The sequence below is a fragment of the Argiope bruennichi genome, chromosome 7 (assembly GCF_947563725.1).
Source record: "Argiope bruennichi chromosome 7, qqArgBrue1.1, whole genome shotgun sequence".
Classification (NCBI taxonomy): domain Eukaryota; kingdom Metazoa; phylum Arthropoda; class Arachnida; order Araneae; family Araneidae; genus Argiope; species Argiope bruennichi.
In genome coordinates this window covers 26,750,057-26,777,539 of record NC_079157.1, presented here as the reverse complement: position 1 = coordinate 26,777,539, position 27,483 = coordinate 26,750,057, and the positions used below count along the sequence as shown (strand labels likewise).

Below are 27,483 nucleotides of genomic sequence, written 5' to 3'. Positions count from 1 at the left end.
TGGTTGTAAATGGAGTCTCCAACAGTAATATCATCAAAAAATACAATCACTGTAAGGTCGCAAATAAATTTCGGTCCAATCACAAAACAAGTTCGAATCAAATGAAAAACAATATGGAAAGATAATTTACAACAAATTATTTAATACAAGTTATGGTTAATTTTCCAAAATCTAATCTGGGTTTTTATAGACATAATTTTTAAGTTAGCAATTTTTGGTTGATAAAATGGTGCTTTATGAAAGATATTAAATAAATTGTGTTAGTTTGATTTTTTTTTTTTTTTATTGCTACAATAGCTGTTTTATTTTAAGTAGTAGTTTACAGTACCTACTACAAGTAGTTATAGTAAGTACTTGTTTTATTGAATTAATGTTAAATTATATCATAAAACTGAGCAAAAATGTTACTTTGACTGATTATGAATCATATAAAGCAACCAAAAAAAATCATTTGCGCTCTTTAAAAAAAATATGACTTAAATAAAAAAATATATGTTATTTATTTAATACACATTTATAAACACTACAGTTTTAAAAACAAAATTGTTTTGTAATTCCACTTTATGTACACTACAATTTTAAAAACAATGTGGTTTTGTTGTTATGCAAGAGATTCCCAAATCCACTTTTAAACTTTGCAATTCTCCTACCTATAAAAAAGTTATTAAAATAATGTGGTTAAACACTGAATAATGAGAAAAATATACTTCAAGCAAAGTCAAGAATATAAGAGAAATTAGTAAAATAAATTAATCTACATTATATTGAGCATATCATACTATTTTCTTGCAAATAAAGAAGGTATTGAATACTTTTTAAAAAATTCAACATTTGAGATTTTGATGAACATGTTGATAGGCATTTTTGTTAGAATGTATCAAACTCAAAAAAATTAGAGGAAGACTCACTATGGATAGTAATTTTAACACAATATTACAATACCCTGGAGATTCAAAAATATTAAAAGAAATTATGGAAAAGATTTCTAGCCTTTTGCCAACAGTTTGAAAATTCCTTGAACTTTTGTTGGCCATTGTTTTTCTTATGCAAAAGTTGGATAGTTAATGAGCATAGCCAGTCACAATAATCCCTGCATATATGACTTAGCTCTGTGGTAATGGGATGATTGGCTGTAATTAAAAAAAGAAGGGGGGGCATACATACTTAAAGTCTGGAAAAGGTTATCTTTTAAATCACCAAGAGTTATTCATTGAATAGCTTTAAAAATCTTAAAAAGAGCAAAATTAAATCAGAAGATTGTATTGGCTGTAACTCCAGGACATTCAGTTTTTCTTGGAATAAAATGATGGGTGGAAGACTTAAGTTTAATATACAAATTCTCACAAAGCACATCAAAATCATACTAATTGTCCTAAAACTTGGCAGAAATATGCCATCTCGGATGGATAGCAGAACTGGTAAATGATTTTTTGGCTTGCAAAAAAAATCATCACGATTACATTTGAAGAAAAATTGCCTAAAAATAATTCAACTTTGGCGACCATTCATTCATTTTATGTCTCTCCCAGGCAAATTCTCTGACAAAAAACGGTATCAGAGTCAAATCTGTAACTTAGAAAAAATTGCAACTGAATATATTGTCACATATTACCAGAAAAGCTCATTTCAAAATATGTGCTAAATTAATTACAGTAGCAAAAAATTCTAAGGGGCATTCCTTCCATTTTACCTCTTACTATATGACTTAAAACTAAGAGAGGATATAACTACTACACGCATAATCACCCATATGGTTATTATTCTGGCCTTACTAAATAAGTTTGTACTAGATTATCACCTTTATGGACATTCCTCAACCAAGAAAAGGACACTGACCATATTCTCTTAAAATGTAAGAAATATTCAATTCATATAATAAACCTTTGGAGCAAGCATAATTTTAAACACAAATTAATCATGTTAGTTGAAATTTTTCTCCAAAAAACAGTTTTTAATAAATACCATCTACAAATTTGTCTTTGATTACTAATGAGTTTTGACATACATTAATTCTGATTTCTTGGCATTAAAGCATAGACTTTTTGTTGTTGTTATTATGTCTAAAAATCCCAATCAGTATATTTGAAAAGAAAAAAAAGAGATATTGATTAATTAGCAATGAAGGACGATAATTTTGTAGGCAAAAATTCGATTTCTTTTGTATAAACAGCATAAACAGATGCTTATATTCTTCTCATAAGTTATAAGCACGCTCATAGATTGGCACGTTTTGATGCTACATTTGGCGAATTTTGACTCTTCACCATTAATTAATAAGTACCAAACAAAAGCAAATGAAAGTTTTATGTATCTATGCCAAAACATCTTAAAGTTTCCTTTTATTGATATGATTAATCTTTTAAATTACAATCTAATTTCTTAAAAATGTTATTATGAACATTGTTGCTCCCATATCTAATTATATGTAGCCATATTCTAGAGGAGATACTTAAGTTTTTACATATATATGCCAAATACTGTAATAAAATAGTTTTTTATCCAGAATCTTTAGAGTACAAATTAAAAAGAATGAGAAAGGAACTTCTCATGGATTGTACATAAAAACTAAATGATTTAGAAGCACACATTTTCCTTTTGTTTACATACATATAGATCAAATAGAAGCAAGCAGAGCTGAGGGTACATACAATGTACCCTCAATCTATTCAGTTACAATGTATGTTAATATTGTAATGCAATGAAAGCTTTTAATTACCTGTCCATGTTTTGATATCAGTAAATATAAAAGCTTTGCATTTTGAATCATTCCAGCAAATTTCAGCAGCCTCCTCAGCATCAAGAACAGATGTCATGCATCCATACCCTGATACAGTTAATTGGCATCTATAATCAAATTTAGCTGATACATCCCTGTGATAGTAAGCTTTGTACGCTAAGGAGAAATTTTTAAAAACCATTAAGAGTACTTCAAATCTAAATATAAGTATTTTTTTAAAACAAATATATTTATAATAATTTTAATTTCAAGTTCATGCATTTCAAATCATATGTCATGATAAGAATTCTATAATTGGAAACCAAATCCTTGAAAAAACATTAATAAATGTATAGAAAACGTGCTTTAAACTATATTGTTCACAATGTATACAACTTGGTAACTTTTATAGATATTTTTTAAATGCACTAATAATTTTAATCAAATACCATTTCTTCAAAAATATGGAAGAAAAACATACATTCATGATTTTCTAAAAATGATTGATAATAACTTAGTTATACCATTCACAGTTGTAAAACATTCAAATCATTTTATTCACCTTTTAACATTTACCAATTTCTGATTAAAAATGGCACAAAAACAAATATTTTATTAACTCATTTTTTTAAATGCTCATTAAAATTTAACTCTCTTGCTTCCCACAAAATATTCTGTAGAGAAAAGAAGGTGTTTTTTTGAAAAAAAGAAGAGCATCTGAAATTGAAGCCATTACTATTTTAATTATTCATTTATTTTATCTTTCTGTGATGAAAGAATAATACCTAAAATATCTATTTTAGGCATCTACACAGAAAGTCATAACCAAAATGTAGAAAATGATTTGTGGAATTAAATTATATTTAAAATGTAAAAAAAATATGAGAGCAAAAAAGCCAATGAAATAAAGTCAAACTTAGTTTAACGAGCATCTCTCATAGCAAGAGACCCACAAAAGCAAAACAAAATGTAAAAAAGTGACTCACTTAATGAACAATGATTTGTAGAATGAGTGGCGAGAAGATATTGTGACCTTCGCATGCTGGATAGGCTTAAATTAGTCAGTGTTGAACACTTAACTTGAATAGAGCCTGTATATACTTACATGGAAGAAGTTTTGACTATATAATGTTGTCAAATGCGATCCCTAAGAGTTTGACCAAGTGTTTTTGGATTAATCAATATGATTTTTGTCTCTGGTCAAGATGATAGAGATGGAGATGGATAGTAATCACATCAATGAACTGCTGGTGGAACATATATATATAAAAAAAAAAAAATGTGATTCCGAAAAGTTTGAGCAAATGCCTGTGGTGCCTTAAACGACGAGATTCTATCTTTGGCCATGATTACAGTGTTAGAGGTGGAATGAGTTGGTATAAGAACATAATCTGAACTATCGAATAACTTATGGAGCAGCATTATGTGTCAAACAAAACTCTGTGGATTATACTTGGTCAGGAAAGAAAGAAATAATAGATGCATCAAACAAGAGCCTTTCAGTAAAAAAGGGGGAACATTCAAAGCAGGGAAATCATTACATTATATGCTGAGAAAAATTAGTAGCTATGGGGATTACAAATTCATCTAATGGTAAAGCTGTATTTCATTTCACTAAATTTAGAAGCCTAACTGAAAATAAATAGCTTGAGACAATTTTCTTGCTAAAAAACATGCATTATAAATAATAAATTACATTTATTATAATTTATTAGTTCTAGGTTTTATTGTGGGGGAGGGAATGGAATGCATCGTCCTATTTTGCGTGGATTTTTATGGAAGAAATTGTTTCACTCAATGAGTGGTTCACTATACGAGTCAGATTCTGGAACGAAATATGCTCACTAAGCAAAGTTTTCCACTGTAATTAAATATATGACATAAACTGATGAAATGGAAAGGTATTATGTAATTTTTTTCTTTTTTGTTATACTTTTCATTTTATAAAAATATTGTATAAATTATGTAAAAACAAATAAATGTTAATTTTAATTATACATATACTTGCAAAAATATTTTATGAAAAGTTTTCACATTCATATATTTTAAAAAAGCATACCTGTTAGATAACGAATTTTTGAAATGTTTCTGTATTGGCCACTTTTATAAATTACTGCCAAATCTTCCATTTTTTTCCAAATGCTATTTGTATCTAATGAAGCTAATTGAAAAGCAGATGTTATTTTGTCAGCAATTGAATTCAAAGGTGCAGGTGCACCATGAGGAAGAATATGCTTTATAAAATGTCTTCCAGTTCTGATTATGTTTACTTTTTCATTGAATCCATGACATACTTGATCTACACATGGTACACAAATGGAAATATTGGATGAAGGTGGAATTAAGCAGCAAGGTTTATCATGGCATCTTTGTTCTTGCAACCCAATATCATCAACATCAATCAGTTTTGGTTCACCATCTATAACAATAAACTGTTGTCTTCGAAAATCATTTAAAGCTATGGGTTCTTTAAAGGAAGACAAATGTTTCAGAAGCCTTGATAATCCTAAGCTTATCTGCAACAAAAATAATTCTGTTATTTAAATAAAGAAGAGAATAACATAAAATATTGAAATTTAACTGACATTCTCCAATAAGTATACAAAAGTAGAGCAAAATGCAAAAGAAGTCGGACATCTTGAAATAGATTTCCTAATAGCTTAAATTCATATAGCACTATATTCAATGTTTATCCGTAGCATTTGTATTGGTACATTATATTCTATGATGCAAAATGCATTTCTTACATTATATGAACATTCAACATAATAAAAATTTTAAACACTGAAACAATATTTTATTAACAATATTTAAATAATCATAGAAAAAGTATGACATACAGAAAATCAAATGTTGCATTTTTCATTGCATTCATGCAAGGAAATCATCTTTTACTGGTAATTTTTTTTTTATCTGGGGAACTTCCATAATTTAGAAGTACATAAAAATGACAGATGAAACTTATTATTTTAAAATATAATCAAATTTTAACAACAAAAATTTTAAATGGTAAAATATTAACATTAAACTCATTAAATACATATTAATAATGTATTGAAATATGTTAACTAATTTATAAAAAATAAATAAGAAGACTCTATGTGTGTTCCTTTAAATACTAAGAAATAATTTCATTTCATTTACCTTTCAACAAAATACCACGTAATTTGTTAATTGTTCCACATAAAAATAAAAAAAAGCTCTTAAATTCTGTAGAAAGTTTTATTTAACCACTGATTAGCATTAATGTGCCATTCTGGTCCCTTCTTCCATTTGAATTAAAATTCCGTCCTTCTAAAAGAGAACACCTTCTTCTAGCAATATTATTAAGAGATCTTGAAACAACTGAGAATTGGATACCATCTATGTACTGTATGCTAATTCAGCAAGTAACATTCAAATGCTATGAATTGACTGCATAACTACAATAAATTATGTAAGGTATAGTCAATCTGACTGACATTAAGTTAATCTGACCGACAATTTTAATTAAACAACTTTTAATAAATTAGAAACATATTTTTGCTCATTATATATATATATATATATATAATGACTAAAGGATAACTATTAAATTCTGATAAACAAAACAATTCCACAAATCTACCATACAACAAGTTATGTCATATTACTTTATCCAGTAATATTTTCAGTGATGTTTAATTCAATTATTTCTAACAACAAAAATAGAAAGCAGTTTCTGAATTTAAAATGCAAGATGAATAACAGAACAATAATTAATCATATTAATTTTTTTTTATTTCAATAATACTGAGTTTTTTTTTTTTTTTTTTATATTTATTGTAAATCTGGCTGCTGATTTAAAAAGGGCCAGTTTATCTTTACAGTCCCTTACCAACCATTTTATAACCAAAAATTTCATTTCTTAAAACTATTATATTTTTAAGAAATCACAATATTTAATATGTACTCAAACCTGTACAGGAAAACATGACACATGCAACATATGACTATATAAAATAAGAAAAATATTTCCAGTTTGATTAAATACACTACAAAATGAACTAATAATAAAGTAAGAATCAAAATGATTCCATATTACCAATAAAGGAGTGTATGAGGAATATTTCCATTCAAGATTTATTGTTATAAAATGCAACATAAAAGTTATTACTTCAAACGAGAAAACATAACACCTATTCATAAGATTTTTAATTTTTTGAGATTTACCTGTGTTATTACTCCTGAGTGTTCTTTATAGAGGCCTTTATTTTATATCATATTCATTTAAATACAAAACAGCATGCAAAAAAAAATGATATAAATAATCTTATCAATTCTTTTTAAATTAGATTGCATAGTAATAATCAATAGCATAAGTTGTGATATACCTATAAATATTATTTATTATATATAAAATTATCAATTAATTTATATCTATATTTCTTTTTCCAAAATATTTCTTTTTTATTTGTATCATTTCAATGTTTTGATTTAAATATTTAATATATTTTAAATAAAAAAATTATAAAAAGATATAGAAAATAAATACTATATACAGGAATGTACAAAGAGAATTATAACTTACTCTAAGCCTATCTTCCCATGATAACTGAAGGAGTTTGATGACATCGATGGGTTCACCATATTCTTCAAATATAGCAACTGTATGACGCGGATCTGATATATCAGGATCAGCAGGAATACAGTAACCTAAAATCTACAAAAAGAAATGAAAATATTTATTAACATTTCACATACATGATTATTTTAATTAAAATTCATATGGTCTCAAGAACTTGTAGTAAATCATGTTTATATACAAGACTGAACATGGATGCAGATGGAAAATGTACAGAAAATCAGAAAGAAAAAAAACTATGATCTGGCTGCTTTTTAATATGATATTATTTATAGAATGGCACATTATAAAAAAAAACTCAAAGAGCAAACTGTTGGACCAAATTTGATATATAATTCCTTCTTGGATAGTAGATGTTCATTAGAAAAGTTCCCCAAAATTTCAATTAAAAATTAATAAAAAAATTCAATATTTTCTCATTATTTTTACTTTTCCTTATTATTGTATACGAAAACCATTTCTACACAATCTTAAAATCAAATCAATGAGAGTAACCTCTTCTCAACGCACTCACATTTAACCTTTCTAGTATTAGAAAAACAGAACGTTCTTCGTACATTCAGGCGTTACAGTTTTAAGGAGATGCAAGTTCTGAATCATCACCTGTCAAGGAGTTAAGACAATACAGTACCTTCATTTTGGTTCTCCTTGTAAAATTTAGCATCTCTAGGACAGATCAAGTAATCAGGAAGCGAGTGCGAGGTAGTAAATTCTCCAAGATCACAACAAGTGCACAAGTGCAAGTTCCTATCCCCATCTATCTTCTGCATTCTGTGATTCAAATATGGCATTTTGTATTTTGGAGAAATCTGAGTATGAATTTTGGATGCCTTCCTTTTAACTAAATGAGTCTAAGTTTTAATAAAGATTTATAATTTGGATACAAAATGAATTTCCAAATTCTATTTATGAATATTGCTGAATTTTTGAGTTATTACATGCATATAACTAAACAAAAAGATAGACAGTCTTTTAATGAATTTGGTCCAAAATACAATACATATCTTCATTTCTAAAGATAAAATTATATACCAAATTTCATCTATCTAACTCATGATTTTTCAGCTATCAAATGCACATGAAAAGATAAACTTTCCTTCAATGTATTTCATCAAAAATTTCATAGAAATATTATGGCTTCACACAGGGATTAAAGAATAGAGCTGTGCATAGGTAAGTAGTAGTTAGATTTGGTAACTACTGCTACTACTTAACTACTACTTAAAGGTAAATAAATTGGTGAAATCCTGAACATCCATACTAATAAAAATATCCCCTCAGTTCCTAAGACTGTTTTCAAACAAATGCTTTGACAGTTTGAAATTTTTAAAATTATCTTTTTACTTATTATAAAATATATTAACTTAGTAGCAAATTTTATATATAATGCATAAATACATGAAAACCAAAAATCATAGAATTTATTCATTTTGGAAAATCAAAAACTAGAGTTACACAAAAGTTGTATGATGTTTTATATTTTGCTAACACCAAATCAGTTTAGTTACAGAACATGTACTGTAGATGCATATTACATTAATCAACAAACTAGAAAATAATTGAAATTAACTTGCAATAAAACACTGAATTAAAATTTAAGAAGAAGAAAAAAAAAAAAGATCTATACCTTCACAATATTTGAATGTTCAATATTCTTTAATATTGCTATTTCCTTTAACAGTTTAGATGCTGCTAAGAGAAAACAGTCGTACAAATATCGATCTTGTTGATGCAAACATATGCTCATATCATGTCCTTCTATATTAACAGTTTTTAATGAAAGTGTTCTATTGTTTAGTCTAACTTTGTACGTTGATTTCGTATATCCAGCCGCTACAAATCTTACTTTTTCAAATTTTCTCAAGGAAGAACAATTTAGCTCGTTATCATATTTTGTGCTATTAGAACTGGAAGCTTTTATAAGTCGCCATTCATTATTTTCACGAGTAAAATGTTCATATAAAATATTAAAATAAATTGTTTGTCCCCATTGCTCACGGGGTAACGTTCTGGGTTTATTATTTGCACGACAAGTGCCCGTTCGCAGACAATCCGGCCTTTGATAATGATCCACTAGATAATAAAACAATAAAAGATTAGTAAATATAAAACATCCAAAGGATATTTTCAAAATCGTAGCACATCCAGAAGCTGAAGTTTGTTTACGTATAGGCAATCTAAACATTTTAATTAAAAAATTACAAAAAGATCGAGCGATTTGTGTTTCTCATTCCCATTATTCCCTTCCGACAAATGTTCTGATTTCGTTTTAAAATTCATATAATTTGCTAGTACGTAATCAGTACTAGCAAATAAACAAACTCCTAATACCGCTATACATAATATGAACGACAATAGACGCTCTTTGTTTATTTTGAACCAGAAGAGCGCAGAAATGAATACACTTCAGTTCAATACTTTGGTTAAATAAATAAAAAAATCCTGAACTACCTCTGGTTTAAACAGGCCTTCAGTGTCTCCCTATTCTATGTACTAAGGAATTCGCAATGCTACCCGGCGATGAATTTATGGTATTGGATAGATCAGAAAAACATTCAAAATTGTTTTGTCCTTATGACGTCATATTAATAAAATGCTTTTCTGCTAATCAGGCAGCATTCGCATTAATTCAACGTGCACCAGATTCACAATTCATTCTTCCTATTACGAAGCTCTAATGTCCACCGACAATTCCGTTTTAGACGGAATGGTATTATTGACGAAATTCTTCAATAGAAAGGTATATGAACGAACAATCATGCTTGGTACAAAATCGAAGAAATTAGTAATTCTTTTTCTTCTTTTTTTCTCACAAATATTAAGGAAATGAAAATTGTATAGATACTACCAATAAATAATGTAAGAAATGCTCATAATAACATTAAAAACATACTTTCAGATAAAATTTAATATTTAATAGCCGAAAGATCAAATATGATTATACAGTAATAATGGGTTAGTCAGAAGTAATTGTATATATTGAGAAAAACAGCAAATAAATTAGAAAGATGCAGCATTATTTATCACTGGCAGATCTCTCCAAATTTTAATTTCTTACCGTGGTTCTGACTGAGTACAAGCCATATGATAGATGACAGTCCTTTGATGTACGTCACCACTTAACATAATAGACTCCAAGCAAACTATAGATTAACACCTTTGTTTAAATTTTCAAAATAATTGTATAACATACAAAAAAAAATCACAACTTACATAATCCGAGAACCAGTTTTAGCACGATAATAAATGACACACATCATATGGGCAATACATCGATAACTATTCGGACATCTATCAATGCCACATTATTCGTCAGCTTGCAAACCAATTTGAGGATTTCTCTTCTTTATTGCAAATAAAATTTATAGTTAATAATCATATGTATTTCTTTCTGAAGAAATCTTTAATTGTTGATATCCTTACCTGGATACTCTGTATTAAGAAAAAGTTTATAAACTAGATAGGAGTAAATGACGCAACAAGTTTTGTCTATGTGAAGTGCAAATAAATACCTCATATTTTTTTACTAAATATAGAAGATATTTTCCCTTAAATATAAAAGAGCTACCAACATTCTTTTTTTAAGAATATCACAAAGAATTGTTCATGTTGAATTTAACTGAACTAAAATGCTTCGATTACAATATTTATCTCTAATAGGCTTTCATATAAAAAAAAAATTAAATTAGTGAATACAATTTATCTTCCTGTATCAGTTTTTTGACAATAATTAAAGAAAATGAAAATGTAAGATATAAAAATTTTTCCACAATTAAAGAATTGTGTTTCTTATAAAAATTCAAAACACCTCACTTTTTACAAGAAAAATGCAAAATATAATAAAATTCCGGACAATTTAGCATAAAGAGTTTATTACATAATTAGTTACAATGATAAACCTGTTTATTTTAGAGTAACATTTTATTGAAAAACTGATACATTTATAAGTAGTTTCAGGTAAGAATTTCTTGCACTGTCTTGTATTACACTTTTCCAATTTTATATTTTATCTCAAGATAATATTGGCCTTAATTAGTTTGAATTGATTCCTAAGCTTTTAGCTGTAGAGATGGCAAGAAACAATGCAATAAAAATTAAGTCTAACAATTGTAATTAGATTATTGACTGATATCAGGAAGTTTTATGCTATTTATTTTGAATTTGTTTGATTACATGGACTACTGGTGAATGTAATACTATATCTGTTTATCAAAATTATGTTAATATTTATGAAGATTACTGGCACACTTTTGTGTATGTGTGTGTGTAAATTTGTGTCACTGTTCTTCCCTCATCCCCTCCACCTGGACTGTAAAATTCTAAACTAGATTTTTACAAGCTGTTGAAGCTTACAAAACAAAGTAGTCATAGATTATTTAAAACTGTTAAAAAGTCAAAGAGACTATGTGATATACATAACACTAAAAGTTGCATCATAAAAATTGTCATTATTTCTGTATTATGATTAATGCAATTATTTTGATAATTTTTTAGAAGAAATAAAAAAAAAGTGTCTCTGAAACATCAATTTTATTTTGGTCTAAATCTAAACAGTCAATTAACACATATAAATCATTTTGTATTAAGATATAAAAAGCAGATCACTACATACATATACGTGAAAACACAATGAGCAACATTCAGTTTAAGCATGAAATATTTTTAATTAATTCTCAAAATCCCTGATTTTTACACTATGACACTATTATATTTATATTTAAAATAAGATTTTGTTTCCATAACATTAAAATAAATATAATTATAGCATTAATAAACAAAAATATTTGATGAAAGCATAAAAATAATGTATGAATCATATATAAGATATCTTAAAGGGAGCATAAGTGGTTTATGAATTCAGCAAAGGGCAGTGAATGTATATATTTTAAAAAAATTCTGTTAAAAGCTTCTATGAACTCCCCATATTTATATTCAGCATAAAATGTCAAAATTTTCTGCATTTTAATTGTACTTATCGGCAGATTTTTTTTAAAAAAATGCTTGATTAATTTTCTATACTCCCAGTAAATTCAAAACGTTTGGTTGAAAATTCCAAAATAATATCACATTCTCGAATAATTATCATTTACAAGACAAATAGAATTATAATTTGAAAACAGGAATAAAAAAATAATCATTTAAACAATACTTAGTAGGCAGGTTGGCAACATTAAAGGAAAATTATTAAAAATTATGACTAAACATTCAGCATAAGATTGTTGGCATCAAAAAAGAATCAGCATGTAAATTTCTGAGTTTTTTATAATTAAGGATAGGCTACTCAATTCTGCAGAAGAAAAACATTCTTTTGGACATTTCAAATTAATTAATTTTTTTATTATTTAAAACTTCCAAATAAATCTTTTCTTTTCTTTTAACAATTTAGACTAACAGAAGAAACATCTCTTTCTACATAAGATAATATTTTACAGAACAACAAATTTGTCACAACCAAACTGTGAAATAGATTACGGTTAAATAATGAATTTTATTTTACAATGCATAAAATCACCAAAACCTCGATAAACAAATGTTGATAAATGTTACAAATAAAAAAATGAGTGAAGTTTTGAAACAATTACTTTAATTTATGAGATGCTATTCTAAAAGATAAATTAGTGTTATGATAAAAAAATACACTCATTTTACAAAAATTTTTTAATTATAGTAATTGTAAGAATGAACTTTAAACAATGCTATTTTAGAAATTCAAAATACATGCATGTTTTTTAAGTATAAAACTGCATAAAAATAATCTTTTTAAAACAAGCTGTTTATAGAATAGAAAACATATATTCATTATTATTTTTATTTTTAATACTTTGAAAGATTTTTTTAATTAATCACTTTTTACTTCAATTTCAACAAACAACAGTCAGGACAATGAGCACAAGTATTCATAAAACAAATGCTTTCTTACAATATACAATGAACTGAAATAAGATCTAAAGTGGAATGTTTGAAATATTTCAAAATAGTAAGAGATCAGCAATGCATTACTACAACCACAACCCCTTTATTTTTATCAAATTTTTAATTAGATATCTAAACACACAATATGTATATCTAGTTTCTAATTGAAAAAAATACTTGGAATATCTAAAAATGAAATCATTCATTATCCAAAATTAAAATTAAATAACATTTTGTAATGCACTGGTAATTATAGCAATAACATAAAAGAAATTGAGCACTGGCTTAATAGAATTTGTACAGTTTTGCATTCTATAATTATGTGCATTTACAGCACAGTAATAACTGCTTCATTTAAAAATAATTTAATTCTAATACACTTCTATGAAAAAACTATACTTAAATTTATTAAATTTAAATTTGCCACTTAAAAAAGAATTAATAATCTTTTTAGAATTAGAAAATAAATTCTAAACAAGTAACAATCCTTTAAAATGTTATTGAATAATGTATCTAATAAAATTCGAAAAAATTATTAAATCATACAGTTTCAAAAAATCTACCAATATGATCAAAAGCACTGATAATAAAATTACTTAATTTTTTTTCAATGGCACTTATTACATACACTTCATACAAATTTTGCCAATTTAATGTATCAAGAAATCAATTGTATATCACAGTTCAATTAATTTTCCTTATATTTTTATTTATATACATATAAAATAATTGGTTTCAAAAAATAATTTATTTCAGGAATTCTATTGATATAACAGTTGTACCTAGATTTTCATAAAAATTTGTCAGTAAAAAAGTTTTTTTTTTATATGAATTCAACTAAGAATATGATATGCTTTTATACAAAAACTTACCTATTAATGATTTTAGTATCAAGATATTTCAACTTGTAATCAATGAGATATTATAGAAATGTTTCGAGTTTAAAAAATTAGGAACATTAAATTCATATCAAGCACATGTAAAGCTAATAGTATATATCACAGATATTGCTAATGAATTACAAATAACCAGATCCGTTACACTTTTTTGTGTGAATGTATTCATATCTATTTTTCTTTATTAGATTACATATATTGGCACACAACAGCAGCAAACACAACAACAAAAAAGGAACAACAGTTTTACATATTTTTAGGCAATTTTCAACTGAGTTTCATTGTTTGTAGTTATAAGTTGAACCAAACTGCCATTTTCTGGACAATCCTTTCCAGTAGCCCAGTTATAAAGAGTACTGAAAAGAAACATTTGAATTCAATTATTAGAACTTTGTAAAATGTAAAAAGATAAATTATAAAATTTTCTCAAATTACAACATGGAAAGTATTAAAACTTTTTTATACCTTAATTATTAGGTATTTCACATAATATTTAGATTATATTTTTGGAAAAAGATTTTTCAATCAGTACTGAACAGCACATATGCTGAAAGGAATAAAAATGCATTTGGTTTTAAGATAATAAGGTATTTTATTACCTGATAAATTTTAAAAGTAAGTCTTCAATACCTAAGAAAATCACCTCTATATGGGATAATATAAATGAAAATATCATATGTGAAATTTATCCAAAAGTGAAATGAGCTATTCTATCATAATTATACAATTTAAATATTTAAGTTACCAATTTGTGGCATATAAAAGAGTTGAACATTTATTTTAACCTTATGGGCCCGGACTCTCCCCATTCAACAAAGCCTGGATCCAATCAAGGAACACGACTGAAATTTTCCAAAGTGTTTTCACACATGAAAATTTACATTGAATTTTGAAGTACTAGTATTCTCACACTAATCAGGCTCATAGAATGAAATTAGAAAATCACCATTCAGATTATAAGAAATGGGCAAATATGCTCTTGAATGGCAGAAGGTTTCCAAACTGACATATACTTCATTATAAACTGTTTGTATCTAAAGTTTTTGAAAATTGACATTTCATGATAATTACTGCAAAGATTAAAAATGAAAGACAAAAGGCCAATGATCTTTCAAGCATAATTTCAGTTTCAAAAGTTTGTGAAGCATAATAAATTTATTTGTGTGTTATATGATCAACTAATATAACACAATATTAATAAACTAATATAACACAATAATAATAAACTAATATAACACAATAATAATAAACTAATATAACACAATAATAATAACACACAATAATAATACACTAATATAACACAATAATAAATTATCTACATACATAAAGCACAGTATCTCTGTGTGTATATATGTTCCTTACAGACATATCTATAGTTTTTGTCTGAATTTAATGAAATTTTGTGCATGTATTCTAAAAAATAAAATCAACTTCCCAAAATTCAAAGGATAATTAAAATGCAAATTAAATAAAAATCCAACATATTTTTGGAGCCTTCCAATATATTTTCTAAATTTATTACTTTCATTAAAAATATTTTTACACTATCATAAAATGTTTTTAATGCTTTTCTAACACAATTTTATTTTCCATACAGTTTTTCTGCAATACATTTTTTAACTCGAATTTCATATACAATTTGTAATAAAGCTTTTATTGTTAAATCACAAATTCAAAACAATTTCATTATTATATAAATTATTCAATAGCAACTTTTAGGCCAAAGTTGAAATTATGGTTAAAAAAAAATTGCTTCCTTTATATATTAACTAGAAATCCCTTTCTTAATTAACCCACATAGTGCGTCTTTCCATTTCTATAATTCCAAAATATTCATATTTATGAATCTTATCAAATATGAGATGAAATTTTAAATAAATGCACCCAATTAGTATAATTGCCAGGAAAACCAAAACGTCAGATGAATAAGCAAGCAGCCAGCCAAAGTCTGCTATTCCTCAATATAATAATATCAATTAATATTATTTTTCACATTCAATTTCAAGTTTTCTACAATGTTTAATATTAAAAAGGCTGAGCAATGCAAACTTTCCTGTTAGTTTTGAATAAAATAAATGTCTTATAAAATAAAATGTTAAAATCAATTTTGTGCATTGCTTTAGTGATCTGTTTTCTAAATGATCTTACTGAGTGCAAGTTAAATACTATTTAACATAATTTTGTCAGGAAATTTTTATCCATTATGCCTTCTTCAACTATTTTAAAATTTGGCTAAGTCAAATATAAAATTTACAATTGTTCACAATTTTTCATAATTGTTGTAAAAATTTAACAACTTTCCAATTTTTCAGATTATTAAAGCAGAAATTGTTCCAATATTCTCCTATCGCATTTTCAAGGAATCTGTACCTTTCCAAATTACATTCTTTGTGGAAACATTATTTGCTTCTACACACTATTTCTCCCTTGTTTAAAAGGTAAGAAAATTTCCTGAGTTTTCTAACATTTCTGAATAGTACACATATGGAGGGTCCTAAAATTGACCTGCTAATTTGAAAAACGAATAAATGAATGGTAAGTAATAGAAATGCACTATTTGCTGCATTATTCTTAGAAAAAAAAAACCCTTTTTTTCAGTAAATTTTGAAAACAGTTTTTAAAAAATGGACAACAGATTTGCTGTAATCTGAAAAAAATTGCAATATGATGTAATTCAACAAGATATTTAAGAAAATGCAAGTCCTTAGAAACTATTTTTAATACTTTATACTGTTATCATCATGTACTTTATATAAACATATATTTTGTAAGTCACTGCAAAAATAATATATTCCTCAAGATTCCTCCAATAATACATTCCTCTTTTGCTTTAGATTTCAATATCTGAACAACAGTCTTGTTGAAATAAAAAACAAATATTCACTGTAGGTTCAATCAGACCAAACAGGGATAGAATAAAAGCTCTGTGAACAAATTTTTATAGATTTGCAAAAGAGTAAATGTGTCACAGAGGTGAATATAAGACCTTTTCCAATCTTCAATATCATTTGTTATGTAATTTTGGAACTGATTTAGAAATTTTCTGGGTGAAAATTTACCATGCTCCAAAGTACAAAGAAGAAATAATACATCTTTATTGCTTCTTTTTTTAAAAAACTAATTCTGCAATTAAGCATTTTATTTTTAGGACAAGGCTTGGAAAGTTTTCTACCTTTCTTAAAGGATGAAAGATTCTTAAGTTGAAAAAAATATAGGCATGAAAGACAAGAAAATCATCTTACTCAGCCACAAAAGTTAAGGGTGTCCAAGAAGAGGTGTCAGCTTTAGGCATAAATTTTCTATTCATAGGTGTATCCAAAGTAATTGGCAAAATAGCAACAGCAGTAGCTGAATCTGGTAGTCCACTTTTAGAAGCAGCCAAACTTTTAACCAACTGATGAACAGCTGCTTTGGCCATACCATAGCCAATCATACCTAAAAGAAGAAATTAATTTAAATTATGGCATAGTTAATTCATAAATATTTTTTTAAATGTGTTATTTTTAACGAAGACTCTAAGACTGAAGGACTAAGCGATTTTGCAAGATTTCTCTTTACAAATTAAAAACAAAAGAAGATTAGTAAGCATGTGCATACCTATCACCCTCCCCCCCCCCCCTGCAAAAAGACTAACTTATAAATTTACAAAAACAATAATAAGTATACAAATATGAAAGTACAAATTATTAAATAATATAAATTTTAAGTTAACACAGAGCAACTCAGATAGAAATTAGTAAAAGGAATTTAAACATAAATTAAATGCAAATAACACATATGGCATGATTTTAAAGAATATGTGACATAATCTAAACATGCTGCAAACTTTATATTTTGTCTATTACTAAAATGTAGAAAGCAAATACACACATCACTTCAGTTTCAAATGTGCATCATGTGAGAAAATTTGCTGAAGTGCAAATTTTTCTTTTAACAAATTTTAAACAAATAATGTGTTTTGATGTAAAATTGAAATGACAGTAAAAAAATAATAATAAATAAACCTATTTAATGATATATTATTCATTACTATGGATTTTGAATAGTTAAGAATAAAGATGCTTACAACTGAAAAAAATACAAAGAATTTAAAAGTTACATAGAAATTTTAAGAAGAATTAAAAACAAAATAATAGATAAAATCATAATTTATTAATTCCAAACTTAAACAAAAATATAGTGAATACAGAATTAATCGAAGGTCATAAACGAATCTTAATAGAGGAGTTTTATTAGGATACATAATTCCGCTTACAAGCTTCTTTAAGTAAAATGTTGAAATAAATGTAATAAAAACTTTTTTTATAATCATTTTTTACATTTGATTTCAGACAATTTATATTATTCTAAACTTTAAACAACTAAAATTTTATATTATTCATTCTATTTTATTTAATAATTAAAATTTTAAAATTTGTTATATTTTTATATAATACAAATGATAGCTATAATAATTATAACATGTGTTAAAATGTCTTTTTTTATGGTAAGCAACAACAACATTTCAGTATTACTGATTTAGAAGGATTCAGAAGCAATCACTAAATGCATTCAATTTGATGAAAAAATTTTAACTGTAAAAAAACTGCATTACTTAACACTCTTTTTTGTTTTAAATTTCTCCTAACAGATCACCATCAAAAAAAAAATTCATCATTAAAATAAAAAAAAGTAGTGAATTGTATAAAACGATTTTACAATAACAAAGTTTATTTATATTTATTTATTTATTTTGCATATAATTTATCCTTATAAGAACATCATGATCCAAATGTATATTCAACAGGAGATAGAAATTATTCAAGATAATTTTGAATATTAAATATACTTTAAAAATACCTATGTAAATGAGATAGAACAATATTAAATTTTGATAGTATAAACATTTCAAAAAATGTTTTTTTACATACAATTAATATTCAATTAAATCTGCTAATGAAATTCACAAAAAATAAGTTTACATTATGCAGTTCCAATAAAAAATCATGAATTTTTTTCATATTCTATAAATTTTTTAAATTCATACCAACACAAACATTTTGATCTTAAATAATGAATCTAGTTATACAACACTGCAAAGTAATGAATGACATTAAATATTACTTAAAACTTTAATACTTCAATTACTTTACAACAATTAGAAAAACCATTCTAAGATAAAATAAAAAATGAATCCTATGAAATTTATATTTTGATGATAATCATATTTTATGCAAGAATTAATTTTTTTAATTGTTAAAAATATTAAATTTTAGTACAAAAATAAATTTTCTTGTAATTTTTTTTCAAAACTATTTTTCTAATTACTAACCAGGGGTTCCTTCAAGAGCTGCTTTAGCACCAGTCAAAGTTAGCAAGCCTCCTGTTTTTAAATACTCAGAAGCCAGTTTTGCTGATATAACTGATGTCCATACACTCTGCTTCCACATAAGATCAGAATTTTTCACAAGATCTATAAATACATTAATTTAATAAATATACTGAATAATATAAATCATTTTTAAAAAGATGATGATAATTCTACTTCAAAAATACTGAAAACTGCTTTAAAGTACAAATTATGCATATAAAATTTCAAATAATTTCATTAATTAAATAAAAAAACACTTAAAATTTCATATAAATTAACAATTGAGTAAATGATTGAAAATAATTTTATATTACTTTTAAATTATATAAAATGAATAATAAAAAAAATGCACAAAAATGTTTTAATAGAAGATAACACATTTTGTTTTTACCTTTAGCTGCAGCATTTCCACCAGCCCAACCACCAGCAACACAAATCAGAGCATCTACCTTTTCTTGGTTTAATACTTCTTGAACACCAGAAAGGACTTCAGTTTCTTGATCAATCCATGATTCATTAGGTTTCACAATAACATTGGCATTGGCCTCCTCATTTATTGACATATCAATAGAACCTACCCACTGTTAAAAAAATCAAACTAAGTACAGAAAACATGGTATTTCTAGCTTCAATATATTACACTTTTTTACTTATAGAAAATACAAAGCAATATAAATTCTTCTATTTGCAGATATAAAAATACTCTGTTCAAACAGAATATCCACCATTTCTCTCTAAATCTCCGACAGAATCGAAAATATCCTATTTAAAATTCCAGTAATGCTATAGATAATGAATAATTTATAAAGAATTGTGCACATAAAATAATAAAGAAGTGTGCATTATATTGATATTGTAATACTACAAAAGTACAAATTTCAAAAGCTTAATCTTTTTGCAGGAAAGAGAAAATTTTAATCACAAACAATATTTTTGAACATTATTTAAGTTCATTTCCGATTCTATCTATCAGATAATGATGAGACCAAAACACTTTTTATTTAACAATTTTCTTACCTTTAAAATTTTTCAAATAATATGCTTTCCATTTAATCATTTACATCTGTTCTTTCATTTTTGATGAGAAAATCAAAACATGGATTTTTTTTTCAAAGATGAATAAGCATATCATTGAAATTAAATTTTACATCTTAGCATTTCTTTCAAGATAAATATTAAATACACATGACAATCAGAGATTTTTTTATTTGAAATACTAAAGTTATTTTTATCTAAAAATTTATAATTTTTCCTTCCATTTTGTTTGACAATTTACATAACAATTTATATATAGATTTTTAGTTAAAAATATATTCTAATTGTTAAAAATTTAATGCCCATCAAGCATGCTTGTGTGTGTGTGTGTATATATATATATATATATATATATATATATATATATATATATAAATATATATATATATATATATATATATATATATATATATATATGAAAAAATATCTTAAAAGCAATTTTGATTTGCCTTAAGGTCATGACACATAATCTCCTTCTGGTTTTATTCCCATCAGATAAATTTTGATAAGACTCTGAAGTTAAAAAAATAATGAATCATTCACTGTTCATTATAGCAAGATTTCTAACGCAATCTTTCCTTATCTGTTTTTGCTTACAAATGATAAAGAATCTGAAAGAAAGAAATCCTGTATGGAATTTCATGGATTAATACTTCTGCCTACTATTTGAGGTTGCAGCTTAAAAATTCTGATCTAGTTTAAATATATTACAAAATAGTTTGATTGCATAAATCCTGCATATAAAAATCATAAAGAATCTAAAAATTATAAATAACTGAATATATAGTTGTATGTAATTAAAAAAATCTGGAGGGCAATTTTCTATGCATTCAATTTGACAGACAGATCTCTTTGAATAGTGCTCCTAGATTATGGTGTTATTTTACTTCAATTCATAGATTAAAGCATCACTTCGATGAGGTATATGATAAGAAAAATATATAGAAAAACAATCACAACAAATTTTGAATAGTATTTGAGGAGCTTGGTTCTAGAACTTAAGATAATCATTTCTAATTCGATCATCAGGATGCTAGGCCTATTTAGCTATAATAATAGGAAATTGGATAACAAGAATAGTTGTTTACACATTCTGTTGTAGCAACATGTGTGCAAACTTAGTATAACAGATTTTAATACAAGATAGGATAAAAACAATGCTTCAAAAAAAAATCTTTGTTCGATTTTTTCATCTATAAAACAGGGAATTGCAAAAATTTATTACAAAAATATTTATCCTTAGGACATATATTAGTATTCGGCTTCACTAAAAATACATTTCCATTTTTCTTTTACAGAACAACCATCACACTGCATAGATACAGAGAAAGCACTCACTCTATACTAACATTAAGAAAGTCTAGGTTTTTTTCCCTTTAAAATCTCTGTTTTATTACCTTTTTCTCTGTTTATAAAAAATGTAATACCTTTTGTCCCAACAAGTCTAAATCATTAAGATTTTCAACAAATTCATCCATGACTATGGCCCTAATTACTTTGTTTTATTTTTACTTTGCTTGTGAAACTTGTTGCATGCATTTTCTATCAGGAGCTGTCTAAAATCAAATCACCAAAAGTCCATTACCAGCTAACTTTTTCCAATCCTCATTACTAAATTAAATAATCTAAATTTCCCAAACATGATACTATTTTCTTAACTAATGAAATAAAATCAACTTACAAGGGAATTTCAAGTCCATTGTAGCTTAAGTTATGGGATAACCTTATGAATTCAGTTAGTCTATCAGCTTATTCTTTTAGTCTAGGGAAAACAGACCAATCTTTCTCTTTGTTAAAAAAAAAAAAAAAAAAAAAAAAAAAAATGTCATCTTCATCTCTTATTACTTCATAATAACATCTTGCAAAATTTTACCAAAACAATACATTAATCACTTTACTGTTAAACAGTATAATTGAATTTACATAATTTATTATGATTATCTGAATGTCTGTGAAATTATTCCATAAAAGAGTTAATTTATCTTCTTAAGATGCTTTAATTCTCAAAAATACAAGGAAAAACTAAAAAGTAACTCATAAACACCTTTTAACAGAGAATAATTAAAATGTACCTAATTTACAACTAAATCAAGAGACATAGTTTTCAACAAAGAAGAAACAATAAGTAGGAAATAGAAAGAGATTCATATAATAATTGTTCCTTTTAATATGCTTGGATTCTTTTTAATAAATATGTTATTAAAATTAAAAATTTACTGTACATGAATACTTATATTAAAAAATTTATTACCTATTTTTAATGCTGTAGGTTCAATTAAAAATGTCTATTTTTGTTACTAGTTATTTTGTTAATAGAGAATAAAATCTTTTTTAGTTATTTATTTAGACAAAATACATACGTACAATACAAATTTTCTGCTGCAAAAATAATCTAAATTTCCTTTCAAAAAGTAAGCTCTTATTTCTTGAAATAATTAATTTAATTTTAACTAATAAGTACAAAAAAAAGTGATATTTTCTCTTTTATGGCATGTTATAAAATTTTCTAATAACATTCCCAAATGGATTATATAGTGATATTAATAAGATAACTCTATGCAATTTAAAATGAACTAATTCTTTTTATTAATAACTGATAATCATTTTATCATCATTCAAAATTTTATGAAATTAATAAAATAAAACAACTGCTAGCATTTTATGGAGTGTCAATAAATTAGAAAAAAATTTCTGAAAGAAACCCAAAAAGAAAAAAATTGTGATAAAATTCTAAATTTTTAGGCATATCTTACAGATGTGCAAGTCAGATCATTCTTTTAACTGTAAGAAATGAAAAGAGTTCTAAAAAATATTGATTTTATATATTCCACTAACTCTGGAGCCAAGTATTTTCTATGTTTCTATTTTATCTGTTAAATTACTTTCAGGATATAGCCACAATAATTTTAGATACAAAAAAAAAAAAAAAAAAAAAAAAAACTATGCACTTTGATTATATTATGACCACAATAAAATGGCCAAATTCCTGGAAAAATTCCAGATGGAATGCATTACTACCACCCAGACTTTTTCAATTATTGAATCTAATTTGCTGCATTATATTCTTAAAATGAAACTTATATTAAGTCCTGCTAATGGATAAATGGTGGTAAGGATATATTTTTTTATTTCCAATTGACAATACGATAAAAGTTTGACCTATTTTTAATTCAAACTTTATAAGAAAAAAATATTAATGATTTAAAAATTATTTTATTCTTGAATGAAAATGCATATAACTTTTGCAAGAATTTATACAAGCAAAAATGTTTAACCAAGAAGACAATATAATAAAAAATAAATTCAAGCTATGAGAAAAAATTATCATACCCAATTTCGGGCTTTAAAATGGGATACAATTGTGCTCCCGAGAGCGCCTTTTCCTCCGTACACAAGAACCCTGCCAGCATTCGCACTCATTCTTTTGAGATAATTTTAAGAAATGGTAGAATTAATACTTTTAAAGTGGATAACAGATCCGAAGATTTACTGTTATAAGACGATTTACTGTTACAGCAGAAAGAGATAAACCCTTAAAGATTTATGAATAACAACAAATCGTCCTTTCTGTCACGAAGGAAGAACGAATTTATTCTATTTAATCAGCAAGATTTAGAAATCTTGAAGCTGATCGCACGTCAGTCAACAGCGATAATTTATTTTGATTCACTCAAATCACGAACAAAATTTCATCATCGCTGTTTTCCGCAGACCGACGATTCCGATTAAATCGGTTTCGTTATCGCTCGTAGAAAGATTTGTATTCTGCTCTAGTATGATATTTGAAAAAGACATAGAAATATATATATTTTTTTTAATTTAAGAGTATTATGACTATATTTTGCTAACATTTTTTTTCTACCGGTACATTTGATGACGGCTACAACAATGTTTGATGAAGAGTTCTCCTTAATGGTTCGCATTATAGCAACCGGTACAAGCTGTCCGGTCTTTCTTTTCTTTTTTTCCATTTCTATGCATGGAATTTTAGGATTTGTTGTAAAATGTGAAATTCTTTTGAAATAAAAAAAATAAACTTTCATCATACGATATTTCATTTCTGTTTGTTTTGTCTCCTTCTGTGTGATTTTATTTACAACAAATGTTTGATATACACCAAGTTTTTATAATGAAAGTTACCCTATTCAGACGTCTCTAAAACCAGTTCTGCAAATCGGATTTTGATCAATACGTTATATGAACCATGCGGAAAGATTCACCAAAGTGTAATCAAAATCCGATTGACAGAACGGGTTCTAGAGATGTCTGATTAGGATCACATTAATTATAACCACTCTATTTATTTTTTTCTTCAATAATTCTCCAAATTTGATAAATGCCCTGCTTTTTAAATACGTAAATGTATCTGTAGAATGAAATAGTTTCGTCTTATTCGATATTAAATCCTTTTTTTCTTTTCGTTTTTTGAAAAAATTTCTTTTATAAACATTTTTAAAAACTATTTTGGCAAAGAGAAATAAAGCAACTGTAATGAGCATTTATCCCAAAAAGGCAAAGAATAAATCTAATAAATGTGACTTTATGCAACAAATGTAGATTATATCTCGATTATCCCAGTTTCAATTATTAACTTTTTTACATTTTTGCAATTGAAATAAATGATTAATGAAACTGTCAAAAATAATATTTTAAAAATGATTATTGACTATTTTAATTAATTTATTTTATTCCCAATCTAGATATTGTAAGATAATAACTTTTTTTAGATTGGTAATTTTGTTTTATTACTAGCCGCCTTTGGCGACCAGCCGGTTCGCCAGTATTACCGCTCGCTACAATGGGGTCAATTCATGTGACGTAAAAGTCACATGTCATGTACCTCTTGCGCATGGCATTTAAGTTTCATCCGCGTCGCTCTCATCGATCAGTCTGCCATTAACGTTCTCCGCCATGTATGAAGCGGATTTTTTGTTTACATTTGAAGTTATAATTTTTTAGTCATTTTCTTTCCTCTTATTATTTGTTAACAGAGGAAATACTGGTGTGCTGATGGATGCATGCTTTAATGCGAAACACAAGAGTGTTTGTCATGATAAAATGTTCTTTTATTTTCCTTTCAACAATCCTGACTTGGGTTGATAGCTTTGGTATAGATTTTTTCAAGCCTTCGAAGTCGGTGATATGCTCCGATCATTTTGAAGAATTCATGCAGTGTGTGTCCATTTATTAAATGTAGCTGTTCCAGTAATTTGTTAGAAAAACTCTTCGAAGAAAAAGAAATCGGTAAGCGATTTGCCACCAGAAACAATCAAACAAAATCACGAGTGCATTTCTAATTTACTTCATTCACATTTGATGAAATTTCTGATAATTTTGAATATGCTTAGAAGGTTTTAAAATGTTTACATGAGTATTACATTGCATTTTTTTACAAAATCTTATCTAAATTTAATTAATGTAAGTAAGCAAACTCCTATTGCAAAAATAACAACTGCTATAATGCTAAACTTAGGTGGAAGTGAATATTACTAGTTTTCTAATTACATTTGCAGATTTGTGATGGATTCAAAGTGAATTTATATCAAACATTATTTCTATTGTTAAAAATGAAATGTCAATAGTTTATTGTATTTAAACTGAAATTCACTGTTATCATAATAGCCTGTTATAACACTGTGCACCTCAGTGATTTCTGTTTTAATAAATAAAAGTCTTTTCATTGAAAATAAATTTCCATATCAGCATTTATTATATAATTTTTATTCCCAACTTCATTGCTACATGCATGTTTCACTTTTTTTTTTCTATTTCTTTAACATATCAATTTTGAATTAAAAAATTCTGTGAAAGCATAAAAGTGTTTCTTTCAACTCCTCTTTATATCCTATTTAACTTCTCTCTCTCTGTATATATATATAACATGACCTTATTCTTGTTTATTCATTCAATATAATTTTTATCAATGTAACTTTAGCATTTAAAAAAATTTCATAAATGTTCTGCTTTAAAAATATACTGTTCAACATTATGTTTCTATTAGTGATAAAAAAAAAACTGTTCTTTAGTATCTAGGATGTTTCTGTTGAATAAAATTGATTTCATCATTTACATTGACATTCTTGTCATACTGTGTTTATATTATTTCTAAGTGTCGTGTCTAGAAAAATAAATGTTGATAAAGAGTAAATAGTTTTAGTTTTAGTTTTTTGTATTAGTGAGTACATTGAAACATACATTTGATCATATTTTTTTCAAATAATTATCACATATATTTTATTTCTCTCTCTCTCTCTCTCTCTATATATATATATATATATATATATATATCTATATATATATATATATATATATATTTGTAATTTGTAAATAAAAATTATGAAAGCTTGATTTTGTTTGTTTTCCTTTAATGATTTCTACAAATTAAAATGAAATTATTTATTCATAAGTTGCATAGATTTAAAAAAAGGTATCCATACCTTTTATATTTCATAATTTGAAATTGTAAACATAATTTATTCAATATATACTAATTTGAGTTTCATGTTCTTTCTTTTAAGCAAACTGAAAACATCAAATAACTAACTCTCAATATTTATAAAAGTAATTACATAAGAAAAAAAAATACAATAATTTCATTAGTAAGCTTTAAAATATTAACTTATCTAAGAGTAATAATTATTTTTAAAAAGAACTAACTGGGGGAACTATATTCTTAAAATTCAACATTCAGTACTATTTAAAGGAACATATGTAATTTTTCAAAAACACTGCCATAGAAAAACTCTGTCATAAAAAACTGTCACAATTTGACAAATAGTCATTTGTCAAAATGTATCCTTCGGATAAAAAAAAGGGGGTGGGGGGGTATGGGAAAGGAAAGAATAAAGCGGCACCAAACGAATTAAAAAGCGATATTAATTAATTTTGCATAAACAATAATTCCATTGAAAATACTAATTAAAATTTTAATATAAGAAATAAAATTATATAACTAAGAAAATTTGGAGAA

General features: G+C 25.9%; 2 protein-coding genes across 2 annotated transcripts; both read right to left on the bottom strand.

The window, feature by feature from the left end:
- Nucleotides 1–481: 481 nt before the first annotated feature.
- On the bottom strand, nucleotides 482–9,692 carry LOC129974848 (extracellular tyrosine-protein kinase PKDCC-like). Its single transcript, XM_056087612.1, has 5 exons — nucleotides 8,947–9,692; nucleotides 7,266–7,397; nucleotides 4,776–5,232; nucleotides 2,717–2,893; nucleotides 482–650 (listed from the first exon to the last, which is right to left on the bottom strand). The coding sequence occupies exons 1-5, from the start codon at nucleotides 9,502–9,504 to the stop codon at nucleotides 571–573; spliced, it is 1,404 nt and encodes a 467-aa protein (XP_055943587.1). The 5' UTR covers nucleotides 9,505–9,692; the 3' UTR covers nucleotides 482–570.
- Nucleotides 9,693–11,839: 2,147 nt separating this feature from the next.
- On the bottom strand, nucleotides 11,840–24,216 carry LOC129976195 (dihydropteridine reductase-like). Its single transcript, XM_056089642.1, has 5 exons — nucleotides 23,844–24,216; nucleotides 19,870–20,059; nucleotides 19,440–19,580; nucleotides 17,371–17,563; nucleotides 11,840–14,484 (listed from the first exon to the last, which is right to left on the bottom strand). Exons 1-5 carry the CDS (start codon nucleotides 23,931–23,933, stop codon nucleotides 14,385–14,387), a joined length of 714 nt encoding a protein of 237 aa, XP_055945617.1. The 5' UTR covers nucleotides 23,934–24,216; the 3' UTR covers nucleotides 11,840–14,384.
- Between the last annotated feature and the right edge of the window lie 3,267 nt (nucleotides 24,217–27,483).